Below are 20,015 nucleotides of genomic sequence, written 5' to 3' on the forward strand. Positions count from 1 at the left end.
ACTGTGTCTGGGATGTATAAATCGAACATTTTACCAGCACACGTGAGCGTAAAGTGAGATGGCTCTTATCAATGGGGATGCTCGTTCACAGCCGTGGACGATCGACTTTCTCCTCGAAGAAGACGGTTGGCGAAGCGTTTGTTTAAAACATTTTATTGGAAAACAAGAAACAATGGTTTTTATAAAATTAAAAAACATACAGCGATAACGATGTTTAACATATATACAAAACGGGAACAATAAACATGATCGTTGCAGCCTCAATACTGTACAGTCGTCAGAGCATCAATCAGATGGAACGGTTTTTAAACGAGCAGTTCCTTCTCAATGCTTCTTCGCGTGATGGTAGATGGTTTTGTACACGGGGATTTTGATGGGGTACGGTTTGATGACTGGTACTGGCACATGTTTCTCGATCGTGATGGGTATTGGCTTCTCGACGGGCACAGGAATGTGTTTCTCCACTGGGAACGGGACCTTCTTCTCCACAGGAACAGCGACGGTCTTAATCACTTGCACAGGAACCAATTTTGGTACCGGATGCGCAACTGGGTATTGCTGAGGAACTCCAACTGGCACTGGATGTGGTACACCGATTTTCACGATATGAGGAACTGGTACTCCTGCAAAGCAATAATATTCGTTAACAAATATCCTAGACGTTAATTAAGGAACTATTTACCAAAATATGTAAGACGTACCTATGTGCTTGACCACTTTGATCGGCACTGGCTTCGTCACTTCGACGTGCTCGGACACAGGAACGCTTTGCACGACACTGTGCCCTCCGTCAAGCGAAATTCCACCCTCGTCGCCGCCTTCGTAGCCTCCTCCAAGGGAAGACGAATAGTCTGAACCGCCCAGGTCGCCACCGCCAGACTCCAAGTGTCCTCCGGAAGATGCCTCGAACCCTCCTCCGTGACCACCGCCCAAGTCACCCCCGTAACCGCCGCCATAGTCACCGCCACCGTAGTCACCGCCACCGTAGCTGCCACCACCGTAGCTGCCACCACCGTAGCTGCCACCACCGTAGCTGCCACCACCGTAGCTGCCACCACCGTAGCTGCCACCACCGTAGCTGCCACCACCTAAATCACCACCGTAACTTCCGCCACCGGAACTCCCCAGGCCCTCCTGGTCGGATCTCTCTATCGGCTGGAAACCACCGTAAAGCTGAGGCTGGTGCTGGTTTTCATCCTGTTGCACGATCACAGGCGCAGCGGCGGCCAAGGACACCAGAGAAAGTAGCACCTACGTTGAAGGTAAAGTTCACGTCAGTGAATGTCGGCTGACTGGTATAGAACGCGCGAAAGGGAAAACTGTCCTTTTAATCGAGAGATCGAACGTGTGGGTATTAGTATATATGTTGAGGTAAGTAGCAAACGATTTTGTGAAGTGAAATTGTTTAATAGTTAATAATGAACAATGTTTAGAAATTTTCTAAGTCGATTCGTTCGTAATTTGTTGATCACCAGGGTGAAAGAGTGTCGTGGCGCGAGGGAACGTTCAGTCGAGAACGATTTTCGTTGGGTGTTCGCGTATCGATCCGTGGACGCGTGTGTATCAGGGATTATCCGAATTGTTTACTCACGATTTTGTTCATATTCAGACGCATATAGCGGTGCTACCGGTTGTTTGCTCTGCAGATTTCTTCAGCGACTGATACATCTTTGCTCATTGCTCGTCTTAATATACCGGCGAGCCTTTCACTGTCGGCGATGTAGTTTTGTCCGCTGGCTTGTCGCGATAAATCCTGGCCAACCGTCGCAATTGTTTCGCAGCCATCGGTCCGTCGAGCACGTAGTAACTATCGGCTACTTTTGTAAACTCACCAGCGCCGTGCGAATTAGGCATTTTCTGCACCGTTCGCGGGTGAGGGCCGCTGTACGCTCACAATTTTCATTGTCAGCCTGAATGCTGGCTGTTTCCACGGCTACGTAAATAGACGCGTTCGAACGATCGTGTCTATTATGAATCCACGTATGCGCGGATTCCTCTGCACGCGTTCCATCGCAGCCATCGTAGCATCATTTTATCATTGACGTTTCGAGTGAAACGTAACAAAAACTAGATGTCCGATCGTTTTATGCGAGTAATTACGGTCGCCTTTCTATTGAGTTTTATCTGGAAAATAAAATGTAGCCAGTCGACGATGTAAGCACTCATATGATAGCCGAGGAGATATTTGCAATGTGCTACTTCCTGGGAAATGACGTCACTTAGAGGAAATCTGAAGACTCTTCTTTCTTTCAACTTATTTTATTGGGTTCAGGTTTATTTTCTTTCGTGTTTCTTCTAGTTCATGGATTCGATTTAATCATTCTAGGGGTTCTGGACATGTCTTCAAATGATTGAACAATTAGTCAACAATAATTGAACCATTATTTAACTATTAACCATTTATTATAACTTTCAAACAACAAAAGTGTTCTTAATTTTTAGTTTATACATTTGTACATTCGTCTACGAGACATCTTATACAGCTAAAACTTACTAACTGAGACTTATTAGCGGATTTTTATAAATTATTTGTAGAAATCTATATACGGTACACCTTATACAACGAAAATTCATAAAGATAAGGGGCTTATAAGTAAGGAGTAAACTATTTTCCGACATTCTTCTTTATTCTTGATGGAAAATAGTGCAGTGACGACTACGCGTTGGATTACTTCACATGTCAGTGTGTTAAGAAATAGAACTCTGGTAATAGACAGTAGAGATCTATCGATTCGAGCGGGCCTCAAATGTTTATGCTTAAGAATCTAGAGATTTTGCGTCGTCAGTTTCTTCATGTTATGCGAGACAAATGCGATGCAGTAGAATTCATGACTTAATTCCTTGCGGTAATTCCCTAATTTACGACTAATTTATTAAAATGACTACTGGTCACATCGAAAGGTGCAGCAACAATTTGTAAATCCGTCAGAATGGTAATAAAAAAGGTACAAGTTGTCAAGTTGAGAGATTGCTATCTCTCGATTACCTATAGCTCTCTCGAATCGATTGATTTCTGCGAACATCTCAAAAGACACATGCCACGTCAGGGTAATTATTCATTAAGATTACATGACGGCACATACATAACCTACCCCGCAACCATGCCCTATGATGCATTGCTATTAGAACCCATCATGAACGTCGCGCAGAAATACCAAACAGAGCCTCTTCGTGCATCAGAACTATCGACGACTGTCATTAAATCATTCCAATGAATGAGAACAAGGCCAGAGGAAGGGGTCGGTAAACTTACACACGTAACCTATCGACTAATTCAATCCACTACGAGAAACAACAGGTAAACAGTACAAATAAAAATAAAAAACCTTCTTCTTTACTTAAACATCAATACTTTACTTGGTAACGCAATACCATAACAATCATAAATACAAACAAAATCATGATCAAACAACCAGAGGCAATCCTCAATCGTCCCCTGTTAAACAATTTTCCAATTTCCTCGATTTCAACCTCGAGCGAGGCGCGCTCGAAACAAGAGCACCGCCCCTCATCACGATCGTCCTTAGAAAGCGAATTGGGATCCATTAGAACGTGAGCAATCGATGCACACGCGGAGGATGTGTTACACTGGTCCCCCGTTTGCCTTCCCGTAAAACTCTTCCTGTATACATCCTCGAAGCCTCGTGACGCAACGAGGCTTTAATGGCTCCATCCGTGGCCGTGAGACTTCACCCGATGGAACACGTGCTTATAAACGGGCACGTGAATCGGATACGGCTTCTCCACGGGCACGGGTATGTGTTTCTCGACTGGTATAGGAATGTGCTTCTCCACTGGGACGGGTATCACCTTCTCGACGGGGTACGGGACCTTCTTCTCGATTGGGACCGCCACTGTCTTCACCACTGGGATCGCGACTGGCTTCGCGACGGGCACGTGAACCGGATATGGCTGCGGTACTCCAACCGCGACCGGGTGCGGAACTGGGATCGCCACTGGTTGAGCGACAGGCACTCCTGCAAACATACGACGAGGTCTTGATTAGTCGATCGATCGAGAAATATTCCAAATTGAGACGGAAACTCGACGCGTTTGGTATACCATGGAATGATTAACAACGTTTGTATTTCCGCGCGAGTTACACAGAACAAACGTTTTCACGGTTAACGTACGCGAGTACCCTCTGATCGATCGAAGGAGCGAAACTTCTCGAGCTGTGCTAACTTGCGGATGATGTTCGAGGCGTTTAACGTGTTTCACGCCAGCAATTAATGTCGACGTTTTAAATTGATGGAGCAAACTTACCGACGTTTTTGATGACAGGTATCGGCACTGGTTTCGTAATTTCCACGTGCTCGCTTACGGGTACCGCTGGGGCGTAATGGTGCTGAACGTAACCTTCGCCGTGGAGTCCACCGTGTTCCAATCCACCGCCACCACCGCCGCCGTAGCTAGACAAGCCTTCGTGGAGTCCACCGTGTCCTCCTAGGTTTCCCAATTCTATACCGTGCCCTGAACCACCTGTTCCATAGCTGCTGCCCCCGGATATTCTATTCGAACAAAATTAATTTTTATTGTAGGTACGTACAGTTCAATTTGTTGGAGTGAATTGAAGGTGTAATTAAAATGGTTTACCCCTGCCAACCTGCAGAATGATCTCCAATGCCCGCTAACGTTGACCTCGCGAACAAACATGCCACGATTACCTGAAACGATCGATGGTTAATTGTCAAGTTTCAGAGAACGTATGACATTTCTTGTGAACTAAATATCTGCACAAACGAGTAGACTTTGTTACATTTCTGTTTTTTTTAAAGCCGATACTTTCCAAACTCGATCGACTGACGCTAATAAATGACATTACTCGCGATGGTGTATCCATAGAGCGCGATCGTAACTTCCGTTTCGTAGTGCGAATATAAAGAGCAATGAATAGCGAAGCGGTAGCGTTGGCGGTTTTACGAGCTGCAGAGAACACGTACCGATGCGTACAAGAGGAAAGTACGCGAACAGCAACAGTCACTTTTCACCGGCATTGATCACGCCACCGATCAGAACCGTACGAGAAAGAAGAAAAAAAAAAAGATCGTAAACGATCGAGCCACGATTCACTGTCCCCCCCCCCCCCCCCCCCCATTTGCGAGCCTCTCGTTCGCGCACTTACGCGCGTCCATCGATAATTCTCTGACCGTGACTTCCGCCGGATACTTACGCAGGACCAAGGTAGCATTTTTCGTCTATTAACGAGATAGCGAATGAAGAAAGGAATACAGTTACTGCGCGTCCATCTCGATGGACCGATCCTTTTTATACGCTTTCTCCCTCTCCCCTACCCGAACCAGCGGATGATCTCTCTCTTGGAAACCGGACTTGCATGCCCGTGTCTTACACTAGACTGTAGGAAATACACCCGTGTGGATACGCGATCGAAACTCGACACCGTGTTGCCTCCTAGACCAGATACAACTTTCCGCGCAGCCGTGACGAGATCGACGATTCCTGAATGCAAATAATCTTCGATCCGTAGAAATCGACAGTACCATCGCCGCTCTAATTGGTCCGCCTGTTCATTTACAAAACAGTGCTTTCGCCGCCATTCGCGAAAATTTTGTTTACCGGTGTTCCGCGCGGCTCGCGACGACCGCTTTCACCGGAGATGATCGAAATTGAAATTGGTAGAAACGAAGGCCAACGGGGGCCGCGCGATGGTCAGTTCGGCTCGAGGAACGGCCACGGAATCCGGCGGATTCCGGAACGGCGCGCGGAACTTGGTGAACGCTTGGTGAACGGCCATCGGGAGCGTCGATGGACCCTCTCGACTGACGCGCGCCAGCCACGAAAGCGATTTCCTTTCGATGTGGTTCGCCTTCCGTTTTGCGCCGTCTTCCCAGCGCACGCTCAGCCGTAAAAGTCGCGTGCGACAGCCGACAGCGTCGAGCAGTTCAAACGGAAATGAAATCAATCGTTAATGAATCAACCGCCATATTTCATCGTCCTGCGTGGCCATTAAAATCGCAAACGCTTCCTCGAGGGGCGCGCGCGAAATGAAACCTGCGATTAAATAGCAAAAAGAGGAACAGTTTAACGTCCGCGACGATCCGTTGGCAATTAACGACAGCCACTTTTTGGAACGAGCACGAAACGGGACACTCTCGTGACTCTGGCCACTGAAAAAGACCGAGTTACGGCTGGTTCCAGTGAGAGTAGCCTGTTATCTTTCGCGCAACAAGAAAGGAAAGCAAATAAAGTGGGCTAGGTAAAAGGCATAAAGCGAGTGGAACCAAAAAAGCAGCATCGATGAAAGTGTTCGTTGTGGACAGAGGAGTGGTCGCTCGTTAGAAATAGCCGGTGTCTGGATGGGTGGCGGCTATTCCGCGCGAGGGAGCTGGCTGGATCATTTGCCTTGTTCGCGAGACACCAACGACCACTGCGTTAACTCTACAAAATGAAAACCTGCTCCTGTATCGTGTCTATGCTTCAAACATACTTTACAATAATACTCTACACTGTAATCAGTGAACTTGTCCCTAACTTTTATCCACAATGTATTGAAACTAGTCATTAAGAAGCTTCCAAAGATTTGTTCCAATCAAAGATCCCATCGAGCTTATCGAACCACGCTCGTCCTCGTAGAAATAGTAAAACCTCGCGAACGTAGATGCAAGGGTCAATCTCCACTTCGATTCTTCCATCCAATTCCTGAAGGGCTATTGTTCGCGCGAGAAGTTGAAGCGCGAGGCACAGAAGTCACCAGGCCAGGGAAGAGTGACTTTGATCGAACGACTTTCTTCCTTCTACGTAATTGCTCCTGATTCGTAAAAGCCGGGGCCACGACACGCGGAGAAAGGGAGTATTACGGATGGTCAAGAAAGAGAGGCGAGTGAAAGGATTGCGAGGGGGACACGGTCGTAGATTCGACGCGGAGAGTTTGTCCAACCCGATTCGTTCCTCTCGCTGCCAGGCTCCGCTGACCGTCCTGTCGCACGTAACTGGACACTGATATCGCATTCTTTGACCGTCGATGGTGTCTTCCTGCGGAACGAACGGAACACCCTGCCCACCGCCACTTTCACTGGCGTTTCCCTTTGAACGGACGCTCGTCGAGCCGCGATACACGCCATTGTCTTCGAGCACGGTCCAGGAAACCGTGTGTCTCGCGAAACGAAGGTTCCACGACCTTCTTTCCAGCTTTCTTCCTGGAGGAAGCAGGCTGCTTCTACTAACGCGATCGCGATTTAACGATCCATTTGTTACGACGATCGAGCAGCAACTGTGTCACGATCGCGCGCTGTTAGGTAATCTCTCGTGGAACGGAACCGCGGCTCGTCGAAGCGTGCATTCGATGACACGGAAAGAAACACCGCCGTTTAGCCGACAGAGCTGATTAAATAAATCGTGTAACGGACGGATACTTGCGGACCAGGCGTTTGCGATACAATGTCGTCTACCGGTGAAAGCACGCGTGCCACTTTCTACTCGTTAAACGTCGGATAAATTGGTCGTAGGTATCGTGAAAAATAAACTTTATTCGCAACAGACGTAAATAATTGAGCGTACCATCACCTGTAACGTATATGCTAGCGTAACAAACGGAGGCACGAAGCTGCCGTGGTCAATTTGTAGCGTGCAAGCGGTTATCGACGCCAAGGATGATGCGACGACGACTTTTGCAGAGTCGCGAACTGTACTGCGTCAGCTACAGCGTTCTCCTTCGCAGCGATTATGTCCTTTTCCTAGAAAATGATGAGAACCTAGTGCGCATCAGGGTTTGAAATGATTAAAATATGTTTACCTTGGCTTCTTGCTCGCTTTGACTGATCTGTTTGTCAACATCTTGTTTCTGCAATTCAGCAGCGGTCGCAGCAGCGTTTCTTTGGATCGCAGCAGCCGCGGCTGCCTCCCTCGCTGCTGCCACTCGCTGAGCAGCTGCAACCGCGTCCTTTAATGACGCTAGTCTCTGTTGCAACGCCACCAATTGCTTCGCACTTGCTCTGGCCTCTGCTTCAGCTGTCGACGAGATCTCTCGTGATCTGTGTAAATCAATTCGTTCGTAAACAAACTTTTGTAAAAGAAGTGTTCGATTGAAGTATCGAGAATGCGTTCACCTTGCAGCAGCCTCCCTTGCAGAGGCTTCTTTAGCGAGAGCAACCTTCTGTTGGACGATAGCCGCGTGTTTAGCCTCTGCCACTTTTTGTTGAGCGATATTTACATTCTGATTCGCGTCTTTCGCTTGCTGAACTGCTTTCAGCACGTCTGGAGGGTAAGCTATACTGGGTGTACCAGATGCTGAGTCTCTTAACGCCTGAAGACAACGAGAAACAGACACGTGGAGCAAAAGTGCCATGAAAATTGGTCCAGAGAATGGTCAACTCGATTTGTCATACCTGAACAGCAACGTTGTGCGTGGCTTGGACTTGGACTTGCGTCAAGGGAATATCAGGCGCTCCAGAGGGGTTCCAGGAAGCTGGATCGAAGCTGGTTGACTGCCATGGTTCACTGGCAGGAAATGTTGGTACTGGTCCGAAGAAGTCATAGCCAGACGGTCCCAAAACGGCCACGCCTCTCTTCTCTCTTCTCGATTGCAATTTTGACTCCGCGATGCTGGTCAACGCGACAGCGATCATGATCTGCAAGAGTTTGTTTCAATTAGAGACGCTGTTCCAGTGATTAATAAATCGTCGAAACGAAGATACGGAAATTTAGAACGCTCGTTACCCTGTAGGCGATCTTCATGTTGGATTAGCTGCGGATGGTGTTATCGGTGATACTGAATCCTCCGGGTCGAAGGACCAGTTTATATACAGATAGCAATTCGCGAGAGAATGCTCTGTCGACGTCCAGGCGATGGCAAAATTAATTGAACCTATTAAGAGGAAATGTAAAGATAGGAATTGCAGACCTTTGTTTTCTAATGGCGATCCGCCTCGACCGCGTCGCTGTACAATCACTGGGCCGTGGATCGATTGCACACTTGGAAATAAACGGGATGCGATAACCACGATATTTATTGCATTTTTATCGAGGGAAAATCGTCAAGAAATAACTACGTCTGGAAAGTTTCCGGTAAGGCACGATTCACAGTGCGGAAAATGTCGGTTTGTTTGATCGACGTCATAAATATAACTTGTAAGCAAAAGCAGTTCTGCGTGTAATCCGTGCATGCCAATTTTTATGAACGAGGGAGTCTCGTTTCTATACGGAAATGCGACGATTCAATGGTCAGTGCTGATTAATTCGCAAGCGTAAATTTATGTCAACACATACAGTCAAACGTAACAACATAAATAACGTAACAATATAGTATAGACGAGTTACATGCATGCAGTGACAGATGTACTTGCACCTTAATTGTTGATACACGTAATATCTTTATACATTAGTAAATCGTAAATATCTTTCGCAGGATTAAAACGCTTTGTTCCTCCTGGGTATTTTGTATCCAAAATTCTCTTCGTGTATAGTTCCAGGTGTCCCTTCTGTTACAATATCGGAACTGTGTCCAACACTATCTCTTAGATCTTGCGAGAATTTATGATGTTTAAAATTGCCGTGACTTCCTTCGCCAGAAGAGTCTTTGGATTTATGATTCCCCTTCTCTTTTTTCGACGACGGTGATCCGTATTTTAATTCCGGTACCTCCTTCGCGTGGACGTGCTCTAAAATTATATAAATTTCTCTTCTACCCGTCTTTTTGCAATTTAAACGCTTACGATTCTATAGTGGGCGTGTTTTACTTTGCTTTGGCGATTTTCTTCTATACGACGCTTCAAATTCCTCATCGAAATCCTTGTCAAGGTATTTAACCTTTCGCGTGTCTTCCGCCGCTTCTTCATTTCTTTGCCTCTCGTAGCCTTGTCTGTCGTCATCTTCATCGTCATCGCTCTCTTGTCTGTCGTAATTAGATCTAGACGAAGATTCGCCCGAATGATACTTGCTCGATGGCGCACGCTCGTCTTCACTGTCGTTATCAGCTTCCTCATCGCGATTCTGACTCGAATGCTTGGCAAATTTCTCGTCGTACCGGTTAAAAGGGAACGACGTCGAAGGCTTAAAATTGCTCTCCGTCTGCGGCGCTTTGAAGTACCTTCTCGGTTTAAGCTCGTCGTCGTCGTTCTCGTGCGGCGTTTGACCTGCAGAACAAAGGCGAATGAATATTAAAATCCGCCTCTGATGTGGCAATTACTTCGACACGAACCATCGTCCTTGCCCTCCTTGTCCTCGCCATCGTCATCCTCGTGCTCGCCATCTTTCTTCGAGGGTGGCTGAGGATTCTTCTTGTCGATCAGCTCCACGTCGTAAAGAATCCCCTGCGCTGGCGTGGACTGACGGGGCGATCCATCAACGAGCTGAGGGACGCTTCCATATTTGAACTGCAACTGTGGCTGACTCTGAAGGGGTTGATAAGCAGCCATCGGAGAAAACCCACCAACCGTTGGATAAACCTCGATGGCGGCGCCTTTGTATCGAGGGAACTGCTGGTTGTTCGTCACAGTCGAGATTGGCACTACTTGACCCTGAAAACTGGACAGAGGCGACAAGAAGGGCGCGCTCAGTTGCAGGTTGTTCACCTTTGGCGTTCTGCCGCCCAAATACAGCTGATGGTCCGCGGCGTTCGTAACCAGTGGCTGGTTCTGAAAGCTGGCCAAGTACGACGGCAATTCTTGGCCATTTTGTAAGCGAACTTGCGGCAGCGACGCTTTCTTGTTTTGATTTGAGTGCGCGTGGATCTGCTGCTGAGGCGAGACTGCGGTTAAGGGTTGACTCGTCTTGTACACTGGAACTTGAAGAGTACTGGTGCCTAAAATAAAGTAATTCGTGAGGATATTTAAAGTTGAAGCGATATAATATTGCATCGATCGTTTTCGTGAACGTACCTGTTGGTTTCTGCGATTTTACACCGCCAATTTTGTATCCAGCGGACATGGTGAACAGATTGTCAGCATAGGGTACCAATTGCTCGTTGCTTTGAGTACCAGACGCGTCGAGAGAAATTGGCAAGCCACTGTATACAGATGACTGTTTGAAGATGTCACTGTAGGGTGACGAGCTGTCAATCGTAATCAATGGAGATGCCTGTACGGTTGCAGACTTCAAACTATCCGGTTGGATGTTTTGCACACTTGGAACGATGGGTTGAAACTGATGGAACCTGAAGTTCTCAGCGGCACTCTGACCCGTCTCCATGGCTTCTCTTTTGGGTCTCGCGTGGTTCGACGCCAGGAATCGACGCTCCTCCCCTGCAGCGGCGTTCAACGCCGACAGGAGCAACGCGACGCAAAGAACCTGCAATGTATGCGACAATTCAGACACGTCGTGCGTTCCTCTCTCGCACTGGATGTACGGAAAACGAGCAACGCGAAACGTACCAACATGACACTGAGCTTAATCGACGCAAACGGACACGGACTCTCCTCCTTAACTGGCTGCGGCGCAGATCCGAACAACTTTTATATGCAGCGATTAGCGATGCGAGACAGCCGAATGGGTTTGGCTTTTCTATGATTGATAAAAAGCGTGTCGAGAAAAACCGAGGCAAACCTCCGTGACTCTCCCTGATTGTCGATGTTCAACCGGCGTGTCAACGACCTGTCTCCTCGCTAATTTATCTTTCCTTATTGTCGCTCGCCATACCCTCTCATGTGCAGCCAGTAACTACGATTCTAATCTCCTCGACAATTATATTATAATAGAAAAAGTGGAGAAAAGAAATGCAAGCTAGTTTACTTTCATTTAATAACAGTAGGGGCACTCGTTCATTATACACACTGCGCATGCCAAGTGATCTATGTATAGTTAAACGAATCTTAAGAGAATCGACTTCGATGAAATTGGTAGGTGCACAGAGTGCAACAGAACGACTGTGGCCACCGGAAGTGTAATTATCTGGCCAATATTCATTGGTCGCAGTGGCCAGTGCCATTATTCCCATTTCGTGTCGCAGATCGAGAGAACCGTAAGAAATTTGCTTCTAATTGCCTCGCAGCTATCATTCCTGGTGAAAGCTGGAGCCCACTGCACAGGATACGCAGCGTGAGATCGATGCATGGACACAGAAATTGAGTCCACCACGGCCAAACAATGTGCAGGGGAAATTAAATCGTACGAATTGACCGCAAGTGCGGCGTCGATTATGTCGCAGCGATTTTTCTAGCCAGTCGATCGTTGTTGCGATCAATTGGCCGCGCCACGACAACTGTTACTTTCACGTCGGATCAGAAAATTGTTGCAGACTAGAAATTCGAGGAATTTTTTAACTACGAACGCGTACCATCGAACCGCTTTGGGGGAAAAAGTGTTCACACTTTCCTGCGCACCCTGCGAAGAAGTGAAATCATCCCAAGGCCGTTGTCAAATCGGTCTGGAATGAAACACTTTCACCTCGCGATGGTATTGAACGCAGAATAGCCGTTGCATTAATTCCATTTGCTATTTCTAAAGGGTTAATGGTGATCGATGATCCGATATCACCGCTAAAAGATTAGAAAGGTGTATTAATACGATAACACGATCGTGCAAGCCAGTATGATTGATAGTGCGCTCGTAAGAAAAATCGACAGCCGTAATAGAATTGATTTACTTTGTCGGTGAAAGTATCCTGTGTATATATGTGAGTGTGCAGCCCTCGACTTACGTAAACGCGGAGGACCAGAGAACGCTGAAAACAAGGACGATTATTTGTCGTCGATCAATTTTGCTGACATTGCGTAACACTTTTTAGAGATCGAAATAGGAATTATCATAAACTTGTGATGTGCAAGAAAGGATTCAGGGTTCGAAGAATGAAAGAGAAGAGAATAATCAATACACGTTTACATTTTTCGTTCACAATTAATATATACAACAAACGCTAGCACCTTAAAAACAAACGATTGAAACTTTCTCCTGGTCAGTGTCTACGTCTTCTTCTCGCTTTTTAACGCTTCCATTTTTGATCAGAAATAATTACTAAGACAGCTCTCGCCTTTCGCGTAGTCCATAGCCACGTGACAGCCTTTGTGTCTCACAAATGAATGGCATGAGAAAGAATCAATGACCGATCAATGAAACGCAACGCTTACTAAGTCTACTTGTTATTGTACTGAAGAAAAAAAAAAAAAAACATAATGAAAAACATGTTAGTCTTGCAATGGACCGTTTCATCTCACCGCCGCCATTCAGAACACGTTACTCAATTAAGTTCGCGTGCATTTACAATTCTACAGAATTTCATACAGCTTCTCAAATGGCCTGTCTCGTCACGATTAATTACGAACAGTTCTCTTCTCCGAGTACGATCCTCGAGCGTCGCCGTGGCCCAGATTAGAGTACAACATACCCTCGGAAACTTTGTAGTAATAATCCTTCAACGAATCGTCGTAAAATTGATGCTGCATACGACGCTTCTCGTCCTCGAAGAATTGCTTCAGCTGAGTCTCGTCGCGAAAGTAGTTTGGAGGTCCTCCATTGGGTAGCTTGTTGTTCTTCATCAGCAAACCAAAAAGATTGTGAACCCTTGGATGATTGAAGGCGTCCTCGCCACTGTCGAATTCTCTGTGTTGCTTAGCCGCGTTTGGAAAATTATTTCTATCGCGCGACTTGAAAGCTGGCGCGTACGTATCGAATTGTGAACCAGTCCTAAATTGCCTCGACTCGTGAAGATTCTCGTAACGTGGAAACTCGTCGATGCGAACTGGTTCAAGGTTCGAGCTGGACGCTTCGATGCCCCCTGTTTTAGGCGATGGATTACTCCTGTGATTGGTACGATGCGATTTTCGACCATGATAATGATTACGATTATTAAATCTTGGCGGTCCTGGTCTCTTCTTCCCTGGTTTGTCGTGGTAGTGATCTTTGGAGCGATGAGAACTTGGCTGTGGCGGCGTTAGGAAGTCTCTTATATGCTTCGTGTCTCTGAAATCGCTACTCGATCCTGAATTATACTTATCTTGATCGTTGGGTCTGCGTTGCCTATTTGGTTTGCCACTCGCATGATGTTTGCTCGAGTGAGTCTTCAGCATCTGCTCGAACGCAGCCAACAATTCATCCGGTTTCTTACCAGGCAATTCTGTCGTCTGTGACTTCGTCTCGCTGTGATGTCCCTCGAGCTGATCCTTGTTTCGCTTCGAATCCGTCAGAGAAGCCTTCAATCGTTGCAACTCGTTCTGCAGCTTCGCGATGTCCGCTTCTGAGACGTTCTGACGACCATTGCCAGACGGTTTTCGATCGTTGTTCCACTTCTGAGAATTGTAAATGGTCTTCAGAGACTCTTTGAACATCTGCTCAGCGTAGGTCTCCAAGTCTGAGGACAGTTTTGGTTTCACCAGCAGCTCGCTTTGGGCAGGGAAGGTCGGTTTGAAGAAGTTACCACCTGGTAGCAGAGGAACCAGATTAAGATTCTGTTGCAGCGGTTCACTAATGTGCAGCTTGCTATTCAGAGCGTTCTGATTCTTAACGACGTCCAGATTTGGAACGAAGTTTATAGGATTGAACATAGGTCTGTCTTGCGACTGGTACGCTTTTAGATCGCTGTTGGACGCTTGGTTACCCTTCGAGCCTATTTCTGTCAGCGAGTTCACCAGACTCTGAACGTTCGTGGAATCCACTGTGGTCGACAGTAAAGCTGGCCTAGCAGTGACGAAACTGGTCGTAGTGAACATTGGAATTGACGTGGTTAAAACTGCGGCAGGATAGTGCATCGTTCCATACGAATTTATAATCGTCGTGTCAACTGGACTTGGTTTGATGTTTGGATTAAGAATCTCGACGTTCCTCGTCCCAACGTGTGGCAAATGGGCGGTCTCAGTGGACCCTAAGGCACCTGGCGACGTATTTATCGTATTAGCGTTATTATTACTGTGACTACCCATGCTGTCGATCGATTGGTAAGGGAAAGACGGGTATTTCACGCTCCTCAGCGTCGACGCGCTATTATCGAAGCCTGTGTTCTGCATCTTGAGAAATTGCAGTCCTTGATCGCGATGCGACTGCAGCACGAGGTTCGTTCCTTGAACGCTCTGCTGTTCAGGGATCGTTTGAGGAGTAGTCGCTGACAGAGTCGCGAACGTTGGCACAGGATGCAGCAACGCTGGTAGCAAATGTGTCGTTTGAATGTACGCCTTCGTTTTCGACGGTACGTTGATGTTCTTCAGCATCTGCTGATAGAAGCCACCGTGCATCTGCGGTTTAAACATTTGCTGAGCGTTCGAATTTTGGAAGTAGTAAGGGTTGCCGTAGTACGCTCCTCTTTGATCGCTGTGGCCAACAGCCATGCTCGCAGAGGCCAAGAAATTCGTGTCTGAACCGGATGGCAGGGTCTTCTTGCTTTGAGAGTCCGCGGTTAACAAGTTGATCTTCGTGACGGGTATAGTCTGCGGCGTGGACGTGATCGTGGGCATCGTTGGCAGAGGGTGCACCTGTAAGTTATCGTAGCTAATTGGATTCTGACCGTGCATACCGTGCGAGTTCACCTGGATGTAATCCGAGCTGGTAACTGGCGTCTGGACCAACGTTGGGACGGTCTGAAGCGTGGGTTGAGGCACGATCAGCTGTGGCATTTGATTAGCCAGCACTTGATTCGAAGCACTAACGTACGCTGGTCGAGGCGTGACTGCGTCGTGGACACCCTGAATACTCTGCAAGCTGGGATTCAAGTTTGGGGTGACCGTCAAAACTGGAGCAACTGTGCTGGTTACGTATTGAGGTTTAAACGTATTCAAATTTAAGCTCGTCGAGAGCTTGTTCTGGTCGTTGATCTGCGAAAAGATCGCCTGCATCGAGTTCTGAAAGTTGTTGTGACCAACGATGATGTCAGGGATAGGAGTGGACGGTTTCATTTTCATATCGTGAGCGATTCCGCCAGTTCCAGGGACAGGCGTGCTAAGCGTGCTGCCTGGCGTGGCTGAGACGATGTTGCGCAGGACCGCGTCCGACACGTCGAAGCCTTGGCTGTTGCTGATCGCGGTTGCGTGATCGAAGTTCGCTACCGGCACCAAGTTCACTTTAACCGGAACGATGAGCTTGGGTTTCTCGAGCTGCCCGATTTCGAACCCACTCGAGTGTGAGATCTCGAGGTTAGGCGATATCTGATTCCAGCTGGGGCTGGGTTTGAACTTGGCGCTCTGCGTCTTCGAGTGTCTTATTTCAGGGCCAGACGGTCTGCTGTCGTACCTCGTATCCTCGTAGCTGTCGTCCTGATCCAAATGTCGATCGTCGTCTGTCCAGGAGTTCCCTCGAATTCTTTGACGACGTGACTTTGTTCTGGACGAATGGTACCTCTTACCCTGACCTTCGTACTCTCTACTGTCGTCTGGTGAACCTCGATGCTCCTTTGGGTACCGTTTCGAGCTGTCGCTAGGTCGTCTTCTGCTCTTCTGTACTCTTCTAGACTTCCCTGCGTAGTCCATGTAATCGTTGTCGTCTGAGGTGTCTCTCGAGTCCTCGTCGCTTCGAAATCGACCATTTCTACTGTCCATAGTGTAACGATGCGACATTGCTGAGCCTATGGAGTCGATCATCCCTGAATTTTGATAGTCGTCGCTACCAGATGGCGCTGATGGTCGACTGTATTTGTAGTTCGTTTCAGCGACCACCACTGGTCTGGAGAATTTGTAATTCTTTGCAATTTGAGAGGACGACGACATACTGTCGAGAGAGTCTGCGTCGTTCCTTACGTTGGCTTTCGAGAAGGCGTTGACTTCCTGGTTCGTCCTTGGGAAGGATGGCGCGGTTGGCTGCTGGTTGCTGGCGCTTTGGCTATCGTAGCTGAAGCTATGCTGATGATGATCGTTAGCCACTTTCCCCTCCTCGTGATTATTCTTCTCCGTGTCCTTAGCTGAGTTGTGAGGATAATAATAATTGTAAGACGTGTCCTCGTAGTTGTTCTCAGGCGAACTGACTCCATAATTCCCCATGTACTCCTTCATTTTTTGCCCCTTCCCCTGAATTTTACGATTCGACGACGACTGTCCGTTCTCGTCCTCGATCTCATCCGAGTTTGGAGGGTCCTCGTAGAGGTCTGGATAATTAGCCACCACTGGCGTGTCGTTGCGAACCTTCAGCAGCTCGAACTCGTTCTGACTACTTTGATACTGGAACGATCTGCGATTCAAATTTGGAAGACTCAGAAATATCCTTGCCTCGGTGGAGTAAGCAGGATCGTTCTCGATGTCCATCGAGTCTCGTTCTTTCGTCTGATCATTGCCATGAATCCCGCTGGAATTGTTCGACTCGTTCAAAGAATAGCTCCAAGTGACGTTACTGGTCTCCAATGGAAGAGTCGTGGTGGCGTTTGGTTCTTTCAGCAGATCGTTGGTGGGCGAGGAAGACACCAGCATAGGCACGAAACCATTCGAGTTCTCATAATGCACCGTGGTGTCTATTATGGACGTGATCAGCTGATTTCGAAACTCCTGCTTCTGCTCAGGCTTCTCCACGCTCCGCGCCACGTTCTCCGACGCGGTTGCGATCTGATCGAACGGCGTCTCGCCCTTAAGCTCCGCATTCTCCGTTGTCGTTAGACGTGGCCAGGTCAACGATAACAGTACCACCTGTGTCGAACAGGAAATTCTAATGTTAGCGATCGAGAACGAGCAGACTCGACTGTCAAACGTCGCCTCTACTTCAATCAGACTAATTGCGAGAAATCGAATAGAAACGCGATGGCGAACGGGGTCCTCTTTGCGCTTTACCGTCCCGCGGAGTTCACAGGCGAAACCATCAACTAAATTGAACCGCACGAGGGATGCACGCGTTTCGAAACCATCCCAGTGTGCGCGTTCGCTGGAACGCGGTCTCGTTTGCGGAATGTCGGTGCATAACCGGGTGAAGAAAGCGCTCCGATTATTGGGGAGTTAGGGTAATGAATGGCGAGGCTGAACGAAATCATTGGCGAAAATAAATGGCAGTTTAGGAGCTGACCTAGAAAAGAAAAGCAGAGTGGAAAAGTAAAATGCTAGAGGCATGCGTGTGTATGCAGTACGACGGGCGAGGACTGAATGTGCACGGGACCAGATCCTCGCCAACTTTCTCACCGAATCGCGGGGTATCAAAACTTCGACTCCACTCGAATTCCAGCGGGATTGTTCGTTCGACGAGTCAGTACGTCGAGGATGCATTTAACCGCCGACGAAGACCGCCGCGTTCTCGTTTGACGTCACAGGAAGATAGCGAGGGGTGTAAAATGAAATGGTCACGGTTAATGTAGTTAATAAAGCCTGCGGCGATGTCGCTTAATTGCCAAAGAAAAGGCATTAAACTGCGTTTAATTACGCGCGCCGCGTAACAAGTTATAAATTTCATGCCGCTTCCTGAGTGGACTGAAATGCGCACGCCGTACACGTCCAATTTCTCGAATCTAACATTAACGTCCCAGATGTATTCTAAATATTCTTTTATTTGCACTATTAAACCCGTAACCGTAATGCGACGCTATTTTTAACGCTCTTATTTGTTCGTTATCTCCTTACGTACTCCATCGTTCACTTTTCGCTTTACTTCGAACAACGAAAAAATTACAGAACGAAACGCGACGCTTTTCAGATCGCCGCGAAATAAAAATCTAAATTTCTCTCGTTAGAACCGAAATGTGATTAACCTAGTTTTGAGTGGAAGTGGGGGGGGACTGGCCGCTGTGAAAATCAATCTCGACGTTTCGAAGGGCGACACTCGTTCACGGAAATCTACGCGTTCGTCACTGGATCACACATCGTCGTGCGAAGACACTGTCAGTCGACGATTTCATATCGCGTACTTACAAGATAAAAGAACATTTTTCCTAGCCAGGGGCTCTGTCGCACCGTTCTTTAATTCTAAAAAACAGAGAACCACGATTAAGATGGACGGAGCGTCACCAAGGATCGCGTTGAACACATTGATCACGGCCACGGTACTCTTCCCCAGGTATGTATCGTTCGTAATCCGAAAGACCTTGCGAGATGGACCTCCACGCGAGAACTGAGCCACATACTAGACACGCGATTTTCTTTATACACTTCGGTGGCCAAGTGAAAAATATCGTTCTAAATATCATCCTATAGTCCACCACCGGTCGGAGGATACTTTCATTCGCGACACGCGACCACCGCTGGGAAAATCTTGTCCGTAACGAGTGCAGGATGCGACCAGCCATCGTTACGATACCAAGTCGGAGGAATTATAGCCGGACGAAGAAAAAGAACCAGGCTACTCCTTCGCGCGTTCGAGTCTGCCAGTATTTAGCGCAGTTAACTGTAATTGTTCTTAATGATATATAACGCGCGTTGATACTTTTCGTTCCTCCCGTTTAATTGACCACGTTCCATTTGCAACGATCTCTACGCGTGCGCCAGGGATAATTGCAGATGTAAAAGCCGGGAAGCACTTCGAGGGCGACGCTTGTGCTCAACGAACGACACCATCGATGAAGGAATAAGATCGTTGCAATTTCGATACCGTGTAGAATATAAAAGATTCACTATATGTGTGGACAGTAGTTTCTCAGCGGCAGTTTATGCGCTCTGAAACACACGCATTATGCGCTGCGCTCACTCCTACCGATGCAACCGGTCTCGCAGGATAGAAACGATGGCTCGCGTCGGTACGCCGCGATTCCACACACGCACGCACGCTCGAACGTTTTCCGATGTGTTGGCGCGCACTTGCAATCGCTACACTTTAATACCTTGTGTCTAATTGCCGTGCTCTCGCAGATATGCGAGATATCATCGGTGCCTCTCGCTGTGAAAACGTGGAATTAACCGCGCCCCAAGATCACAGCGGCTTCGCGTCGCGCGTCGCGCGTCCAGTCGACAATTAACGTTTAATCGCTGTTCTATCTGACGACCGTGTCGCTTATTACCCTTTTCTTCATCGAGCGTTCTCCAAATGGACGCGATGCAATCCGCTCGCGATGTCTACGCGCGATTAAGACGCGAGCGTTGACGCAGACTCGGACGCGATGCGAGGTACGCTCCTCGATTTACATTTTCTTCTGTACGTCGGTGAACAGTGAAACGAAAGAAAAGTTTCCATTAGAAATTCCCCGCGGGTTTTTACTTTTCTTGAAATTCTTCAGCGGTTTAAGCTAATTACGTGCAGTT

General features: G+C 47.6%; 5 protein-coding genes across 5 annotated transcripts; all 5 read right to left on the minus strand.

Moving 5' to 3' along the window:
• Nucleotides 1–324: 324 nt before the first annotated feature.
• Nucleotides 325–1,615, minus strand: LOC143430575 (uncharacterized). Its single transcript, XM_076906918.1, has 3 exons — nucleotides 1,592–1,615; nucleotides 702–1,251; nucleotides 325–623 (listed from the first exon to the last, which is right to left on the minus strand). The coding sequence occupies exons 1-3, from the start codon at nucleotides 1,613–1,615 to the stop codon at nucleotides 325–327; spliced, it is 873 nt and encodes a 290-aa protein (XP_076763033.1).
• A 2,045-nt stretch (nucleotides 1,616–3,660) lies between these two features.
• On the minus strand, nucleotides 3,661–4,656 carry LOC143430650 (uncharacterized). Its single transcript, XM_076907024.1, has 3 exons — nucleotides 4,607–4,656; nucleotides 4,267–4,511; nucleotides 3,661–3,977 (listed from the first exon to the last, which is right to left on the minus strand). Exons 1-3 carry the CDS (start codon nucleotides 4,654–4,656, stop codon nucleotides 3,661–3,663), a joined length of 612 nt encoding a protein of 203 aa, XP_076763139.1.
• A 2,939-nt stretch (nucleotides 4,657–7,595) lies between these two features.
• Nucleotides 7,596–8,773, minus strand: LOC143430822 (uncharacterized). The gene is made up of 5 exons (XM_076907253.1): nucleotides 8,677–8,773; nucleotides 8,346–8,588; nucleotides 8,067–8,263; nucleotides 7,754–7,991; nucleotides 7,596–7,694 (listed from the first exon to the last, which is right to left on the minus strand). Exons 1-5 carry the CDS (start codon nucleotides 8,692–8,694, stop codon nucleotides 7,596–7,598), a joined length of 795 nt encoding a protein of 264 aa, XP_076763368.1. The 5' UTR covers nucleotides 8,695–8,773.
• Nucleotides 8,774–9,366: 593 nt separating this feature from the next.
• Nucleotides 9,367–11,333, minus strand: LOC143430651 (uncharacterized). The gene is made up of 5 exons (XM_076907026.1): nucleotides 11,328–11,333; nucleotides 10,836–11,244; nucleotides 10,157–10,759; nucleotides 9,696–10,091; nucleotides 9,367–9,617 (listed from the first exon to the last, which is right to left on the minus strand). Exons 1-5 carry the CDS (start codon nucleotides 11,331–11,333, stop codon nucleotides 9,367–9,369), a joined length of 1,665 nt encoding a protein of 554 aa, XP_076763141.1.
• Nucleotides 11,334–13,031: 1,698 nt separating this feature from the next.
• Nucleotides 13,032–18,707, minus strand: LOC143430652 (uncharacterized). Its single transcript, XM_076907027.1, has 3 exons — nucleotides 18,693–18,707; nucleotides 13,277–17,486; nucleotides 13,032–13,039 (listed from the first exon to the last, which is right to left on the minus strand). The coding sequence occupies exons 1-3, from the start codon at nucleotides 18,705–18,707 to the stop codon at nucleotides 13,032–13,034; spliced, it is 4,233 nt and encodes a 1,410-aa protein (XP_076763142.1).
• Nucleotides 18,708–20,015: the final 1,308 nt, after the last annotated feature.

This window comes from Xylocopa sonorina, chromosome 15 (genome assembly GCF_050948175.1).
Source record: "Xylocopa sonorina isolate GNS202 chromosome 15, iyXylSono1_principal, whole genome shotgun sequence".
NCBI lineage: Eukaryota > Metazoa > Arthropoda > Insecta > Hymenoptera > Apidae > Xylocopa > Xylocopa sonorina.